General features: G+C 40.1%; 1 protein-coding gene across 1 annotated transcript in view; it reads right to left on the bottom strand.

Annotated features, from left to right (window-relative positions):
• Nucleotides 1–18,764, bottom strand: part of Pard3b (par-3 family cell polarity regulator beta) — a 986,886-nt gene that overhangs the window by 196,175 nt on the left and 771,947 nt on the right. Inside the window, 1 exon segment of the mRNA XM_032901196.1 lies at nucleotides 2,497–2,607. Coding sequence (XP_032757087.1) covers nucleotides 2,497–2,607 — 111 coding nt within the window.

Below are 18,764 nucleotides of genomic sequence, written 5' to 3'. Positions count from 1 at the left end.
CTCAGATTTATCTATTGAATAAACAATGATTCCTGTACGGCAGCTTCCAAGATTTGGATTCTTCTAGTGATCCAGATGGACACAGGTGACCCACAGACCATATTTTATGACTTAAACCATATATTTTACTTTTTTTTCCTGTTTGCACTTTTGGTAATATCTTTTTGGTTATACAGTGAAGGAAGTTGATTTAGACTTTTGTTAGTGTACAGTTAGTAAACTGTCTTCTCAAAAAAAAAATCTCATTTTAAAAGTAATTTAAAATATCCGTATACCCATTTTAAAGAACTCACGGATGGACTAGCTCACAAAATTCCTGCAAGCTTATAAATTGGTTCTACCAACTGCGATGTCCCATGCTGTATATTATGTACTTTATTTAATGGCTTTAAATACTTTGAAAACGGCTAATGGAAAACCATTATATGCACAGAGCCTTGACAGAATTAGTAAGCAATAAGATAGTTTGACTCATTTCAAGGAAACAAACTTTGATTATATCAAGTAAAAGGGACAACAATAACATTTATCAATATTTTCTATTTTCATTTCTTTCCTCCATGGCAACTCTCCATTAAGAGAGGCATACTTGCTGAGATCCATGAGAGCTGTAAATTGGTTTCCTGTGGATCAGCCCAAAACCAGTACTCCATGGTTGGGAACAAGACCACATGTTCAGCTCCATCTCCACCCTCCATGGTCCTCAAACAGTGAGTGTTGAAATGCCTTGGCCATTAATTCTATAGCACCCAACCCTAAAATCAGTTCCTTCCACTTCTTCTTCAACACTTGACTGAGACAGGGTTGTCTGTAGGAAACCCATATTGGATCTGTTTTATGTGTTCATGTGTGCGGGGTGACTTAAGTGCAAGCTAATAGTACAGCCCTTTCAATATTTTCACCAGACATATTTTAAGAATATTAGACCTGAAGCCTATATAGTCAGCTGAGGCAAATTTACAGCTTTGCTTTTAAGAACAAAACTCCCGCAGGCACCTGCTTCCTAAAGGCAGAACCAGAAAGGAAATGAACTCTTGCTTCGAGGCAGCCCACCTTGTTTTATGAGTTATCAATTTTCCAGCTGGCACGCAGTCCACTTGCTACTGGGAGACTTTACCCCCAACTCAAGCAAGCAATGGACTGCAAAAAATGCCCAGTCTGCATTCTTGGAAACAGCTCAGATTCCCAAAGATGAGGCACAGGGACAGTCTCAATAATGAAGTCAGGGGACCTGCAAAGGTCGGTGATGCAGGCTCAGAGTGCGGATGTGTCTGCCAGTGCATGCATTAAAACCTGTGTCAGAATTGCATTTACATTGCAGGATTTCTGCATCCTGGCCTATGATGGGGAGGACCTTTCTCGTCTTTAGCGGAGCTGTCAGGTGAATAGACAACATCAATGTAGAAAACTGATTTCCTTTTAACTGTTCTGGTGACCCTGGAACCACAGCTTATCAACTTCTCAGAAATGAGAAAGAACTAAATAGCCTCTCCTCTCTTATTGGTAAAGTCAGCCTTCTCAATCAAAATTGTGTGCAAGAAGGGGTAAAAGGTTAGCCAGAGAGACTTTAGGCTGCTGTGTGCTCAAAAACACAATGAATAGATGTGTTTTCCTTAGTACATATGCTACAGTGATAAGCTATAAGAATGGATGCTAAAATAAAATAAAAAAACCCACGAGGATAAACTTAGCTAATAACAAGTGAAAAACTAGATACATTTGGCATCCCCTGAGCAATCACAAATACATAAAATTAGATCCAGTCCTGTCTCATCTTAGTCTTTCTCTGAGCTTCATTTTGTTCAGAAGGTAAAGAATTTTCAGGAGACATAGGAGTATTCAATTGCATGTTTTAAAATCAGACATTTTCACATCTACATGGGGGAAGTGCCAGAGTTAACGTCAAAGACTATGAGGGACATGAAGGACCTCTTGTCTGATGGAGCACCATGCTCTCCAGTAGGAGCATTCGGCCCTCACGAGCAGCCATCACCCGTCTATGAAACCGGCCCTTCCGGATGGGCGGCAGGCTTTCAGCTTGCTGATAGCCTAATAAAAGACAGGAGCTTTTGAGAAATGGGGGACAGGGGGACATGTACTTCTCAAATTACATGGCCAAATGGAGTTAGCAGAATATAAGTAGGAAAGGCATGTAGCAGGCTGTCAAAAATGAGGAACAGACTAGGGGAACTTGAGAGTTCTAAACATCAATATCAAAATGACCTTTGGATTAGCAGGAGAAAAAAATCATTCTTTAAGCCATGGGAAAATATGCACCAATGGAGTCAGAACGGGAGAGATGTAGAATGGGACTACAGGTCTGACAAGATGAAGACATAGCTATGGTTCCCTGGCAAGGTGGTTTGCTTTATCAGGGAGGCCCCAGCTCTCTGGTATACTTCAACTGAAATCCCTCCTGTTGATTATCGGAAGTTGGTAACTTAAACACAGATTCCACGGTCCATAAAGGGGAGGGGGTGTCTGTGTTTTCCTCACCTCTCCCTTTCTTCCTTCATTCTTCCCAGATCTTCTTCTCCCGGGTGCCCCGACTTCTGTGTACCTTTCTGTTCCGTTTTCCCAACTTTATCATCTTTCTTCTTTCCGAATCTAGAAGGCAAGGACAAAGTTCACAACTCACACCTTTTCTTTGGCAAATGTAAGATACAGATGACATGTACGCAACCTGCTATAATTCTTTATTCTAAATAACACAGGAACACTGGCAGAAATCAGAAGTAAAATAAGATTACGGCGGCAGGAAAATAATACAGTTGCTGAATCTTTTCCTCTCCTTTTTTTCTTTCCTCTTTTCATTCACATGCTTATTTTGTAACAGGCATAGCATTATGCGATTAAAAGTGAATATTTTTGATGATTAATTCGACGAAGAATTAAAAAACAGAATGATTATCATTCATTTGTAACTAAAAACTGAACAGTTTTCTAATGAGACCCTCCAGAACTACAGTCCATTACCATTTAAAGGTAAAATACATGAGATTATGTAATTACAGGTAACAAAGGACCATACTGAAGTCTCATTTTAATGTGTTCTTCGACTCAAAAGCTCCAAGGGGAATGGGATGGGGTGAAGGGGTTGTTTCTGAGCATTGACATACAATTCCCACTGGTTCTATCCAGCGCTGGGATTAGAACTTGTCTACACTGTGTGCTATTCTCTTTCTCTCAGGTCACATTTGTCCTACAGTACAGCCCCCAATTCCCAACTCGCTCTAGGTCAGTGTGCTTCGCGGCTGGATGTACAGAACAGCAACCATGGTGCATTACCAGGGCATCACCTTTCCTCAGCTTGTGTAGAAAAATGAAACCAGCACATGTGAAATGAAATAAGGCTGTGGCTATGGCTGAACTATCACTGGGACCCATCCTGTCCTTAATGTGACAGGTGCCATGAATGACGAGATCAAGAGGAAAGTCCCTCCGCGATGCACATAGGTTCTCCTTAGACCTTCAAGTATTTATGCCCCCTTTTATTAAATAGTAGCAAATTTTAACCATTTATGCTAGCTTCCATATAGTATCTGCCTGCCTGCTTGTCCCTCTGTCTATCCATCTGTCCATGTATCCATCCATCCACCTACCTACGTACAACGTGGGGATTCTTACAAATTAGCTGTGCTTGTGTTAGCTCTCTCCCCCTCCCCTCCTGATGGACACACGAAGAGAGACTGATAGGATCTCTTCATTAACGAAAATATTTGAATGTGGTCTTACATTCTCTCCAACTAGAATATTAATTTTTTCAAAATGAGCTGTTGTCTATGTCTCTTTAGAATGCCTCTTGGACTGTGTTTCAGTCATGAAAGATGCTGTTAACAAAGAGTGAGTGAGTATCACACGTGGGAAGCTCATGGTTCAGGTTAAAAAGCCTGCTGCTAGCATGGGATAGTCTGCAGAAACGTCAACCAGTTTTGGTTCTTCTCCCTACTTTTCAACTTACAATTCCAGTTAGATGGTTTTTAATCTCACAAACTCCTCTTATTCACCCTCAACTACTATAATCTTCTCATCATATTCAGTTCTTCCTGGGACTTTGGCCAGTTGTCAGCTTTAGTTTAATTAGTTAGCTCTAAGGTCCTATATCCACCACCACTATATATATTGTACTTTATACAATGTATTTTGATCATGTTTACTCCCAACTGCCCTCTAATACTTTCTAGATCTCTTACATCCCTACCACTGAGCTTCTCTCTCTCTCTCTCTCTCTCTCTCTCTCTCTCTCTCTCTCTCTCTCTTTCTTTCTTTCTCTGTCTTTTTTGTTGCAGGATGTTTGATCACAGTGTGAACCCTAAGATTGGGTTAGTTGCTGAAAAAAACAAAACAAAACAAAACCCCCTGTCTATAGTTGTGATGCAGCTCAGCCCTTAGCAGACACCTTTAATCACAAACAGTGAAGACAAAGTTAGTCTGTAGAAGGAAGCACCATGTTTGAAAGTGATGTCAAGTAGAGTGGCAGGCAAAGTGACGAATCACAGAAAGATTTGACAAAACAGGATGTGCCTAATTCTCAAGTGGAGAGAGGAAGGGGAAGCTCCATAAGGGGCTGTGCAGAGAAGATGGAGGCAGTTTTGCTGGGAGAGTTTTACAGAGATATGTCACAGAGAAAACAAGCTAGACACAGGAGAAGACAAAACAAACCAGAGAACGAGAAGGAGTCAGAAGATTAGAACAGATTGACAAAGTTATTATGAGGCCAAGCAGAGCCATTGAGTAAGAAACTGAGAGAAGGCTAGATTGAATCAGTCAGCTTGGAGAGGAGTTAGAACAGCTAAGTTGAATCAGTCAGCCAGAGATCAGAAAGAACTAGAAGGAGCGAATTTATTCAGCACTTAAGTCTCAGAGGCTGAAAATATTTTAGGCTTAGATAAGATTGTACAGAGTCTAGAAGCTTCCAGAACTAGGGCTAGGTTAGCAGACAGAGGCAGTAAGCCCCAGAGACAACAATCACTCAGGAAAATAAAGATTACTCTTACAGAAAACTGTTTCTCCCCTAGAAGCTGTCAAATGTCCACAGATTCAGGTACTCAGGTAGGGGTGTAGGCTTACAGATCCCTGTCTCTCCACACCAGAACACAGACTGTCTTGATTTTGTAGGTCTTATGTAGGCAACTACAACTGCTGTCAGTTCATGGACTCAGTGGTCCAGTTATTCTTAAAATATGCTGCTCACTCCAGTCCTTCCCAGCTTGTGACTCTTAAAATCATTCTGCTTCCTTTTCCAAGATGTCCCCTGGCCTTCTGGAGGTGACGTGAGATAGATGTCCCATTTGTGGCTTAGTACTCAACTAATTCTCTACGTTTCATCCCCTTCTCTTTTTTCCTATTCTGTTCCACTTTTCAATTCATTCCTGTTCTTCACCGAAGGTATGACCTGGTGTCATTTATAGAAATAGCTAGGAAACTAAGCAGAAAAAATGCAGACAAAAATATAAGAACATCAACTTTCAAATATAATTCAGATTTGCTGATATATTCAAGACCTCACTGTAACCTACAGAGCAGGAGACATCTAAATAAGATTCCCATGAATAGATTCTGTAGCTTTCTAGACAGTATTGAGAAGAGGCTAAGGGATCATTCTTACTCTAAATGCATTCACAGGAGAAGTTAGTATCTTCGTGCATCACGTAGATAAAGAATTCTTCTCTCGAGATGCTATTGAATAGAATAACATTTGGACAGAAAAATTCAAAACTTTGGGGAGCTAGGGTAGAAAAGACGCCTTGGCAAGTCCATGAGAGCAGAATGTTGCCAAGACTGTAAGCTTGCCGCCCTCCACCCACATCCTGTATTTTATTAAAAATTTGGAGGTTTTGCATTTTCTGAGATAAAAGCAGCCTTGTGTTTGAAGGGTAAAAGTAACCTAGTCCCTGTTTACCTTCGTAGTTCTCACTACACCCCAGGCATAGTTTTCCTTTGGTATCTAAACTATTTCACCCAATCGGCAGTTCATAATAGCCTGCTTGGTTCCCACCACAGCAAAGTATGTTTCACTGTTAGTTTTAACTTCTGCAAAGTATTTTCTTTTCTATCAAGAACTGCCCATTAAATCAGGCAGTTCCACAACTATTATAAATATTTCATTTAAAGTCCATTCTCTTTAAGTTTTCTATCCAAGACGAAAGGCAGAAATAGCTGCAAAAATTCTCTCACTAGACTGAAGGTTTCTAGATCGCCTGATTCACAGAAGATGGGGGTAGAATTAGGAAATAATGATCAGGAGCAGGGCCCCATCTTGTCTAAATGAAGGAACCAGATCCCATAAAGGTGAGCTGCATTTTGCCTATGCTGGTTTCTCTTTCCTGCTCTGCGGTCACGTGACTCCATCTTCACTGGCAGAGGGAGCAGCAGGCCTTGAGCCGTGAGGAGGAAAGCATCAATTTGCTATTTCTTTCCACAGCAGCCCCGTGGGAAGCCACTTCTCAGAATCTTATCCAGGACATAGAAAGGAGAGTTTGTGATGCTCATCTATCCTTTAGCTATTTTGTGAGGAGAGTCACGAGGCTCTGGACTGGCTGGGATCTCTGCTTTGCATGCTGCAGGTTTGGAACAGCCTTTGCATTCCCAGCTTCTCTATCTGTTGCCTTAGAAATCTGAGAGTTGGCCGTTGTGGGCCAGGTGCCTCAAGGAAACTGCTTATAGGCTAGCCTGGCTTTGTATAAAAGACTCTTAGCTGGAAAATTCCAAGCACACATATGGTTTCGATCAATAAAATTTTATTTTACGTGTACTCAGGTAGTCTGTTTAAAGAATCCCATGATGGATCATTTTGTAAAGTGGAAAAATCACCTTTCAACATATTCTTTGTGCAAATTTACATTTTCATGAATAAGTTTGCTTCAAACAACTGACCCTGCTCATTTCTTTAGAGGTTACATGGAACAGCTTTGTGAGAAACTTGTCTCTCCCTCCCTTACTTTCTTTTCCTTTCTTGTCTTTTTCTTCCCCTTTCTCTCTCTCTCTCTCTCTCTCTCTCTCTCTCTCTTTTCTTCTTTCTTTCTCTTTTTCTTCCCTCTCCATTTTCTACATTCTTTCCTTTCACTTATTCCAGTAAATTATTTATTATGCACCTACTATGTGTGTGATACTCTTATAAACATTTGATATAGGTTCATATCAATCTGCAAAACTACCCACTAACCACATGAAGATGGCATCCTAAGAGAGAGGGCTGTCAAAAAGCAAGTTTAAGTGGACAGTCCTAAGCTGTGAAGGGTGTTAGAGAGGATGTTAGGAGAGATGCTTTGGGACTGAATCAGCTAGAGCATGCCCAGGTGCAGAGCTGCTATTTATCTGAGAATATACATTTAGGTTTAGTAGGCAGAATAGAAGGAAAGTCTTGTATGGTGGAAGTGGCACATCTGGAGATGGTAAGATGGGGAAGGCATGGTCCTTTCCGCTCAGTAAAAAGGGTGGCTGGAGCTGAGGCTCACTCTCATGGGATGTGGGTAGAACAGCAAGGGCTGAAGGACTGAGGAGCCTAGAGTAGAGTACAGGAGACAGGGGAGGGCATTCTTTAGTAACAAGGAGGCGTTGTACAGGCAAATGAGTTAGGCTGCTCTGGGATGGCTGTAGAGAGTCGTGGAGGTGTGTGGGTTGGCTACAGAATTGGATGCTGAGAGAAGACAGTGACTTGGAACTGGCGAGTCAATGGAGAGGGAGTAAAAGTTCAAGTTAAACATGCATTTATTTCCTCTATATTTATTTTTAAAATCTAGTGTATGCCTGTGCATACTGATGTGTAGGATTAAACTCAAGTCATCAGGCTTGGTGGCAAGCACTTTAGATGCTGAGTCATATTGCTGGCCCTAGACATGATTTTGGTACACCATCAAGAAGCCTCAGCACAGCCCCAGTCCCAGTTTGAGGACTTGTAGCATCTAAAGGTTTTATAGAGGATAGAGGCAGATGAATGGATTTAAAAAAAAAACAATCAGATAAAGGAAAACATTCAGGGAAGTGCTGTGTATGTAAAAGTATCTGGGCTGATTGCAGGGGAAGAACACAGTCAACAGATGGGGATGCTATTTAGCCATCCAATGAGGTGTCAACTGACAGGTGTGCCCAGCCTGGGAAAGGGACAGTGAAAAGTTGCAAGCATGAGTCAGGTGGGCAAGATCTCCAGAGTAGGTTATAGCATTGAGAGCCTGTACAGTGATCTCAGAAAGCTGAGATGACAGGGTGGGAACTCATATGGAGGAGAATGTAGGAGTTTTCAATGGGATTTATAGTGGGGAAATTTGGCTTGCCTGTAGGAAACAAAAGAGAAAGAAGGAAACAGAGGAAGGGCAAGTTGGAGAGAGAAAAGAGAAGAGAATAGGCTTTTTCTTTATTGCTTTTCCTCTCTTGCTTTTTCCCCCACTGCTTACAAAGCATGACACTTCACCTCCACTGTTTCTGAATATATACTAATACAGCATTTTGTTGGGTAATGTTCTCATCCTCCTTTCTCCAATTTTCCACTATTCAAAGTGAAACTCTCCACTCAGGAATGACAGTGCTCTGTTCTCTCTTCCCGTTTGTGATGACCATCCTACATTCTGTCTCTATGAATATGACTCATGACTATTTTAGGTACTACATAGAAGCAGGATCATATCATAATTGTCCTTTTGTCTTATTTCAGTTTGCATAAATTCCTTAAAGCTCATCTGTTTTGCAGAATGCAAGAGAATCTCATTCCCTTTAAATGCCAAATAGGGCTGGTGAGTCTGCTCAGCTGTAAAAGTTTCTTGCCATGAAGTTTGATGACCTGAGTTCAATTCTTGGGACTCACATGAGAGAAAAAAGAGTTTTCAATTCCATAATTTGTTCTCTGACTTACAAATATGTGGGTGTCTCATATTCATACATACATAAGCATACACATATGCATGCACAAATGGATAAATAATAGAACAACTTAATATAAAAAAGCAAAGGTCAGATAATATTTACATACCATATTTGACTCAGCCACTCAACCATCAATCCCATATTCTATCACAACACTAGCTATCCTGGTCTGATGTAATCCATGGGTCACAGCCTGGACATGCCTTCTAGTTTGCAAAGGGAGTGACCAACCAATATCACCTTTCAGGAAAATAGTTACCCTTTCTCAATAACTGAACAACCTTAGTACCTTATTTCCTGTAAAGTGAAGATTATAATATTATTTTCACAATTCAGTTATCTCTGTGTTTTTCTTCATGGCTCTAGATAATGGAAACTTTCAAACTCTTCCCAGACACGGCACACCTGAACAACAGATTATGTTTACAGTGGGAATGGCTCTCGCCCTGGTATTTTCCATGTCTCGTCTCTCATTTAATTCATGTATTGATACTGCCACGTTCTGTCTGTAGTTTCTCTCCTAGAACTTACTGAGTAGTTTATACAGTTACTGTCTTGTGCCTCCACAGACCACACAATCCATGGTGGCACTCCTGAATGAGGACTAAAAAAATTAGGCAAGAATATTCAATATTCACTCAATATTCTTCTCCTCAATCAGATGCAATTATAAATCCAAAGAAGCCCAAAAAATATGGCTTTTCCTGCTGCAATAAGGAGATATCTGTGGGCACAAATGATGTTTCAGAAAAGGCTACAGAAGCTGGTCATCCATGATATTACAATTAGAAACTCATGGATCAATGTCAGATGTTTAAAACACAAACTTCACAGTCATTATGCTTCTTGAATTTGGATAATGGTTCCTCTACCCCATAACTAGCTGTTTTCAAACTATGCATGATATTTTCATTTTATAAATTATACAGTTTGAAAAGGCGCAAGCTAAGAATGGGGGCAAAGAAGTGCACAGGCCTTTGACTACTATCTCCACAGTCTATTCTGAAATCCACCCATAAAAGGTTTCTGTTGTCTGATTTACTCCAAAATGGGCTCTAAATTAGCATATGTATATGCTGATGAACACTCCCATGTATTATAGTCTCACAGTTTTGTGCACTTCAGCTATTGCTCCCCTCTAAAATTTATGTCACAAAGGTCTTAGCTCATTTAGCTCACATAGTTTCCATTGTGCTGGAGAGGTAATGAATCTGATAAAAATTCAGGGAAAATTGACCAATTAGTCCCCGCCCCTATTGTTTTGGCCACCTAGGAGTCATTACCTACTTTTATGTTAATATTATGAAAAGAATAATGAATGGATTCATTCTTTTGTTTGTTACAAGGCAATCTCAATTAAAAAGAAAATATTGGGGTTTGATTGGGGCTTCCTATGGATACTGCTGTGATGGGGTTATGGACTGAATGTGGTTTGCCCCACAAAAATTCAGATGCTGGAACATAGTTCCCACGGTGTCAATGTTAGAGTTGGTAGGACCCTTCACAAGTGTGTACCTAGTTCAAGGCAATTAGGTCACCAAGGGACGTTTCATGAACAGACTAGCGTCTCTTTTTTAAGAGTCACGGTTACTTCTCTTGTGGACAGGATGGAAAGGATGGGCCTCCAGGGATTGAACAAATTACCATGAGAATAGACTGTTACACAGGATGGTCTGTATCCCTCCCCTCCCTCCCCACAGTCAAGTACTTCCCATTTTGCTTCCAGGATATGACATTGTACAAGGCCAAATGCATGCCATTGACATGACTTTGGTTCTCCCAAACTGGAATCTAAAGAAACCTCATTCTTTACAAATTACCTAGCCTTGAGTATTTTTTGTTACAGCAATTAAAAGCAGTCTAAGATATCTTACTAATCCTATGACTCTTCAGGAGGAAGGTGAAATACTACTAATCCCAGAATGCTTTTCAGAACATAAAGACTGTATTTGTCTAGTTTATACCATTCAAAAACAGGTAGGGATTGGTTTTCTAGGATCTCCACACAAGTCAAAGCTGACTGAGTTAATATTTTAATAGCTAAAGAAAAACAATCTTAAACTCTCTGAGTTGGGAAGATGGCTCAATTGTTAAAGTGCTTGCCAATCAAGCACAGGAACCTTAATTTGGATCCCCAACTCCTATCTACACACCCAGGTAGGTGTGGTGGAGCATGCCTATAATCTCAGCATCGGGGAAGTAGAGACAGTAGGATCCAGAGGGATCCTACACATGTATGCAAACACATCTCTTGTATTAATCTTAAAATAGTAGGACAATTACAATCTTGAAATTAAGATTTGAAACCAAAGTGTTAATTCTAGCGATGTTTAGACATTCCTCTCAGGTAAGTTTAGGTTTCTAAGAGGTTGACCAGTTAGTTGTGTTAAAAACAACTAACGCTTTTAAGTCCATGAATACATTTACTTCTACCCTTAGGGATAAGTCCCAATCCCAAGCTTAAGCATCTACTTTTTCTCTGAGGTGTCACTCACTTCTGGGGTGTGTCTGTTAAATGGGGCAAGAGGTAAAGAGAACATTGAAGCAACCTTTCATTCCAGAGCAGGGAATCTTCAGATCCCAAATATGTTGTTTATTCTTAGGCTTAAAAAGCAGGGAGGTCTTTCACCACTGTAGGATTGCTGCCTAAGTGGATCAGACAGCTGCCGGGCAGAGGCTCTCGCAGTGCGCAGGCTTCAGTCAGCTGCTGGGAACCCTTGAGCTAATTTGCTTTCCCCATTTCTAGGGGCTCAAAAAGGTGATGTGTTTGGAAACACCGAATACATTAAGAAAATCCTAAAGGGTTCAGGAAGCAAAGCAAACACATATCACCAATAACCAACATTCCTGAACACAAACGCAACTGGAGCCCTGGGGAAGGCTGATTCCTAGGAACCAGTGAGGGGACGTGTCAACCACACATTAGTACTGTTGCTGATCAGTTTTGTAATGAATACAAACTAGACTCCAAGGTTATTAACTCAGCACTTAAAGGTTAAATAAAAGGAGAAAAAGAGAGATTTATGAGAAGGAGACCAGAAATTAAAATTAAATGAAAATAAGCCTGAATGAGCGAGCAAGAAAGATAAAGATACTAATAAGGTCTGATCTTCAGATCCACCGGGGACTCTACACAGCTTATTAGCTGTCACTGTCACCCTGGGCTTTAGTTGCTCTTTTTCCCTATGCTTTCCAGAAGGAAATGCTCTTCAGGAGCACAGTGAACTTTGATTAATTGCTTTCATACACTCTCACTGTTTTCAGGAGCCTCAGTGACTTAGACTAAACACTTAGGATTTCTGGGAAATACATTTAACATTAAAGGAGTGCATTAAAGAAATAGATCTTTTTTGCATTTTAATGTTCTCTTAATAGTTAGAAAGGCTTTCTGAGTATTAAATGTTTACTTATTTTAGAGTGGAGGAGTGTGTGTATGTCTTCTTCCTTTCCTCATCTTTAACTGGGTCCCTGAGCCTCTCTGAAGACCACTTGAGGAAGTCCACTCATCGGGTAGCCTAAGCCCTAACCCTAATTTAATCATGCCATGTGGCAGGAAGTCAGATGTCAGTCAACAGTAGACATTCCATCCTCATGCGTGTGATTATGTTCTTGCTTCTGCCTTCCTTCCATTTTCTCTACTTCCTTTGCCAAGCGCAAAACTCAGGAAAGAAAGCCTGTTTTGAGAGCCAGTGCTACCTGATCTGTAACCTTCCTCTGTTCGCCGCGAGTGGTTTCTCACCCATGCTAGCCTTCCCAGGCCCAACCTGTTCAAGTGTGGTACACTCTGACCACAAGTTCATCCTGCAGACGGAAAGGACTCTGAAGCTGCCAGGTATAGGCCTGAGGGGTCAGCTCAGCTCAGCCAACTGCCTGGGAAGAGAAAAGCTAACTCTTGTCAAAGAACCTAAATTCTGGGAGGTATGCTTACAAAGGTTTATGGAAGCTGGGGTATTATCTGAAAGCCTTACATCAAATGTAAACACAACCAAGGGTCCAATAGCAGGAATTAACATGCATATAATTTGCCTCTGGTTTCTTGTTAGAAGGAACAGATGACCATGCGTAACTTGGGAGTAAAGAACAAATGGACAATTTGAAAAATGTGACTTGTTTGAGTGTGTTCACTGATAATGACTTAGTGAAGGACCATTTTAAAGAGAATCCTGAATGTTGTCACTCTCTCATCAGATGCTAGGAGAAGGGTAGTTTTTCTTCACATGGACTAAAACAGAATCAGGGAGGGAGCTTCAGACCCAATCTAATGGCAGCAAACCTTGACTTTATAACTCTGATTAAACAAAAAAATTATCACTTTGATGCCCAAATTAGCATCTTTTCTCTAGCCTATGGAATTAATTGGTTGAATGACAAAGAATTAGTGCATTAGGATGAACACCGAAATCATATTTATCTGAAGTTTAAAATTAAGAATATAAGTTAACTCTCTATTGCTCATCTAATATTCTTTTATGTTCTGAATCTTCTAAATCTTCTGCATGGCACATACGAGAATTTTTATATCTCTCTTCCTTTTTATATATAAAACCTTCCTTGAAAAGACAATGAGAACATTTAAGATTTCCCTCCCCATCCTGGAGGAGGGAAACTTTTCCATTGTGCCATAAAAAAAATCTAAGATTATGTGGATTTTTTTGTCTCACATTTATTATATAAATACAAAGGAAGCTAAGTAATTAATGCAGCATAGAGCTGAGGAAAGCCTCACACAATGGGAAGAGTGATTATGCCGCATCGTAATAAGTGATACTAAGTTTGAAACTTTCCTTAAAGGGTGAAAGCGCTCCTTAACTTTGGTTTAAAATACTACTTCTTTTTCTGAGAGGAAAAGAGAATTTTGAATATTGTAGAATTATTGGGGCTATTTTCTGAGAGATTGCCATTCATTAGAACTCCTAGTTAGTGCTTTGCTGGGGGCCATAACATTTTGCTCACCAAGCAAGCTTGTGCAGGTATATTTTTCTTTAGTCAGGACTGGGTGGAGAGTGAATTCAGGGAGGAAGTGTGGAGATGAGGAAGGCTCTTGCTGATATGAACCAACATATACAAAAATAGGGCACTATTTCGACCATTCTTCACCATGAGCTATTCAAGGAATGGGCCTGGTCTTTCACAAGAAAGTCCTAAAGGGTTAAAGGGTTTGGGAAGCAAAGCAACACAGCTCTGTTGTTTTCATTCGACAAGCACAGGAGGAGTAAGTGCTTCTTTTCACCAGGTCTTCCATGAGGTGCAGGGAATATCAGAAAATTAGTTAGACATGGTTCCCACTGTCTTCCTTAGTAAAAGGTAGGGTCAGGCTATCAGGGAAGATTTTTCTTATATCCTTTCTTCACATTCTCTATTTCAAAGGAAGGACCAAAGGGCTCTTCCTAACTCAGCCAACCAATCTTCAAGCTCTCAGTGTCAAAGCCATCCCCAGAAAGAACAATTCCCTACCATACTTCAGCTCTAACAGCGAGTTGGTTACACATACCATGTCTACAGCCTCTATAAGACCGGACAGGCCAAACGGGTGCTTATCTCCCAAAAATAATCACTACCTGGCTCCCTTGGTGCCATAGGGGCACAGAGTCACTGCAAGTTAGAGCTCATGAGGACCAGTGCTTCCCTCTTCTCCAAACACCCCTATTTCAGCAACGGTAGGCCAAAATGTAGCATGGATTTAAAACAAAGCCCTCGTTAAAGATGATTAATGGGAGAAGAATCATCTATAGAAATAACTCACAACTTACCTCACTCTAGTGTCTTTGGTTTCTGACTTTGGCAATACTAGAGTCCCCTCAAACTTAGGTTTCAAATATGTGTGGCATGAGGTTGTCACTGTGCTGTCTACCTCGAATTTGTCTTTAGACTTCACACTTTCTTCATTAGAATCCCCAAATATCTCTGTACTCTTTTTTTTGGGGGGGGGGAAGAAAAGCATAAATTTTTGAAATGCCCAAACTTAGTTTCTAAAGCAATAAATTGTGATTTTAAGGTTTTTATGTTAGATTTAAAGTTAACTAATATCCATTCTTATATTTTATAAACTCTTATCAGTAAGCCAAAAATTGGAATTGACTCTTGACTATGACTCAACTAAGAGGGAAAAAAACTAATTATATTTGGAATTTCAGAACGATACCTGATATTTTGACTCTTCTAGGTAGAGAGTGATGTAAGTCTCGGGAAACATGTCAAATCTGTGTCACCTACAAGAGTCCCCATTCATTTTTTAAAAGCTACACCAGAAGAGGGCATAAGATTCTATTACAGATGGTTGTGAGCCTCTGTGGCTGCTGGGAATTGAACTCAGAAACTTTGGAAGAGCCGCCAGAGCTTTCCACCAGTGAGCCATTCCTCCAGTCCCTTTCTACTCATTTTTTAAAGTTTACAAAACACCCTTCTCCAAAATCTCCATAGTTTCTGTGAGCTTAGAAATTTAGTATCCATGAGGACATAAAAGGAGCGAATATTCCAAGCAGAGTTACTGATAATTAAACAATTCATTAATTAATTGGCATAATAAGTATTGTGGGCATACTTATTGTATGATCCCATGATAAAGGAGTGTGGCCCAGAATGGCAATGACTGAAGGCCAATGGAGAGATCAATAATGTTTCTCTTTGTCCAGAGGGCCGCAGATAATAATTTTCCATAGGAATAGATTTCCAAAGGGATTCTGATTTTATAAGAATGGATATACTTCTGTTCCCCACCCACATAACATCACTAAAGAATCTATACCAAGGACTAGATAACAATGACAATTGCATTTCTGACAAAGTTTTGCAATCACCAGTTCTTCACAAAGAATTGCAAATAATGCACAATCACAAAAGTGTGCTTTCGCCTGGAAATGCTTGGTGGCTTAGCACAGTGATGATTTACAATTTGGCCAGCAGAAGTAGAGATTGATTTATAGTCTGTCCCAAGCATCAGGCTTCTATTTGCTTGTCCACTAGACTGTGAAACTACTATTCTGCTTTGTAAGTATGTTTTCTTGTCCCTCCCCTTCCTGTAGCAATGGCTAATTTTTCCTTTCTTCAATACCACAGATGAATAATTCCTGCAGATTCCTGATGTTCTTCTGTACAAAATGGCTGCCTGTGTGCTCAGGGAATGACAAAAGAAAGCTGTGGTAGAGATGGCATGTATTTCTGTGAAATGCCCAGTCCAATAAAGCATGTAATTAAGTAAACCAGAGGTCCGAGCCGAGAGTGAAACATCCCAAGGGGTTACAGCATATATATATATTTTAAATATGAGTTACTGTCTATCCCTTCTATCCCCCTGAGACCTATTTGTAACTTATCACATAAAAGGATGGTACCAAGAACTACACCTTTTGCCCACCTATGTGTTTATGCAGGTAGCAGGGGATTTTATACTCGATCAGCCTTAGTTTCTGAACAGCTCTTGATGGCCAGTGCAGGACACACTGGCAGGGTCACTCAGACGATGGCTGGAAGGACAACTGTTAAGTGGAACATCTATAACCTGGACTATTAGCTTTGGATTTAATGTTTCTGGTCTCCCATGTTTGTAGTCTTTCTAAACTTCCCAACCTAATATTGAAGCGACTTCCAATAGCTAATCTTATTCACAAACATTAGTCATATTTGATTCTGTGGGAGCCCACGGTATTTGTGCTTCTCATTTTGGAAGGTTATTTGGAAAGCCAAGCCAATATATTTTTTCCAAGTGTGACTAAGCTGGCGTCATTCATTTTACACTGATCCTACCTCTGTCTAGGACCTGTCCTACTGAGCTCTGGATGCTCTCTAATCCGGTCAATTCAGTGATGGAAGAGTCAGTTTGGATAAAAGAACAATAAATCCCACCATTATCTCAGGTCTGTAAAAGTATGATTTGAGTGTATTAGTGAAAAAGGAACAGAGAAAGAAGCAGAAAAATGTACAGTCTGGTGGTAGACTTCTGAGCAGACTTGTTTTTGTAAATGTATCAGGTTAACAGGAGGAGAGTGGTTCCAAATGGCCCAGAGTCACGAAGCCCGAATCAGAACAGGAAGTGCATGAGCATTAACTTCAAAAAGAAACACCAATCTCTCTAAAAACAGTGACTATTTTATAAGAAAAAACGTTTAAGGTGATTTTTATAAGCAGCTCAAGATATAAAATGCCATTAAGAACCCAACATACAAAAGTATGGCTTATTTATTTATATATGTACATGTTTTGGATCTATATTTGGTTTCTTTGAGAAATATACATATTATATTGATTTTATGCAGGCACCACCATATATCAAAAATAATTTTTAAGATTTATTTGTTTGACGCTATGAATGTGAATGTTTTACCTGAATGTATGTTCATGTATCATATGCACGAATGGTGCCTCTCTAGGCCAGAAGAGGGTGTCAGATCTACTGGAGAAGAAGTTACAGGCTGTTACAGGCTGTTAGGAGTCACTGTGTGTACTCTAAGAACCAAAATCAGGTCTTCTGCCAGAGCAGACAATGCTCATAACCGCTGAGCCATTTTTCCAACCACCTCAAATATAAAATTTTCAGCAGATTTTTTAAAAATCATGTTTATTTGTCTGCCTCAGTAAAAATATTCCACTTGAACTTTTAGGTGTCAGAGATTTGTGTGCAAAAATGGTTTTAGTGGTTCTAAGTCTTGTGGAATTATTAAAATCAACAAACAAACAAACAAACAAACAAACAAACTCCCAGAGCTGCAGGGATCCTTGATAGTGTATGTAATCCTCCAATGGCTCAGAGAGTCAAGTGACCTACCCAAGGACACACTGATATTTGGGACCAAAGAACAAAGACTTGAACCCCCTGATTCATTCTAAAGACCTCTCTCTTGGCTTTGTGTCACAGTGGTTTGTACATATGCCACCAATTATTAACCCGGAATTCTGAAGGCTTGAAAAGGGACCCCTTTCACAAAGCCTCTACCCCCTTTTAAAGTCCTAATTGCCCAGACATAGACTAAGTTATAATGATGAAGTCCAGTTGAGTGCCTACTGGGCCAACTACAGTATGGAACCTACAGGTGGGTGTTGGATAACTTTCCCATTATCTTCACGTCTCCTTTCCTGACATCTCACCCTTGGCTGCATGCAGACCCTTATTATATGCCATCTGATCAGATCAGCCCACCAAGAAACAATCCCTTGATTATTTAGCTCAATTGGTTAGAACACTGTGGTAATGGGGTCAAGGTCATGGGTTGACTCCCTAGTGTGGACCAGTTAACTTGGACTGACTCCATAACCACAGCCTTTATTCCCAGTCCCAGACAGTTTTACAAATGCGTGCCAGTGGTCAAAAGGGCACTCGCCAAGAATATGTGGGCAGAGCAGCATAAATCCATCATTTGCCCCAGAAAAGCACCTCAATGCCAGCTTTGTTGAACACATGTGGGCTAACAGTAACATTTTCACAGGTGAAAGACGAGAAAGGCAGGACATTAGTCCAGATTTTATGATACCAGTGAACTGTAAATCTAGAGTTTTAGAAATATTTTTAGAAAATATGAAAGTGTGGTAGAAATTCCAGCAAGTTTTTGAGATTTACATGAGCCAGTTATTTCTCCCAGCTTCAAAAATATGAGGAAAATAAAGTTAGCAGAATTGGCTTACTTTTATAGAATGTTTTGAATTTTAATTTTGTTCAGATTTTCATTGAAAATAATAGACTGTGGCCCAAATGTACGTGATCTGTGATCCAAATTGAATCTGAAGGATCCTAATTTGCAAATGCTGTGTATTTCAGTATTACTGTGTTAACGCATATGTATTCTAATTAATTTAGATATTTTAGTATAATAGTCTGAGAATTCATGGACAAATATTTACATGCTTACACTATAGCTAGGAGACAGGGATATCATGCAACACATACTGAAGGAAGATGAATAACCCTCATGGTA

The sequence above is a fragment of the Rattus rattus genome, chromosome 4 (genome assembly GCF_011064425.1).
Source record: "Rattus rattus isolate New Zealand chromosome 4, Rrattus_CSIRO_v1, whole genome shotgun sequence".
NCBI classification, from domain to species: Eukaryota; Metazoa; Chordata; class Mammalia; order Rodentia; family Muridae; genus Rattus; species Rattus rattus.
The sequence above is the reverse complement of the archived record's forward strand: the minus strand, read 5'-3'. Positions and strand labels throughout refer to the sequence as shown.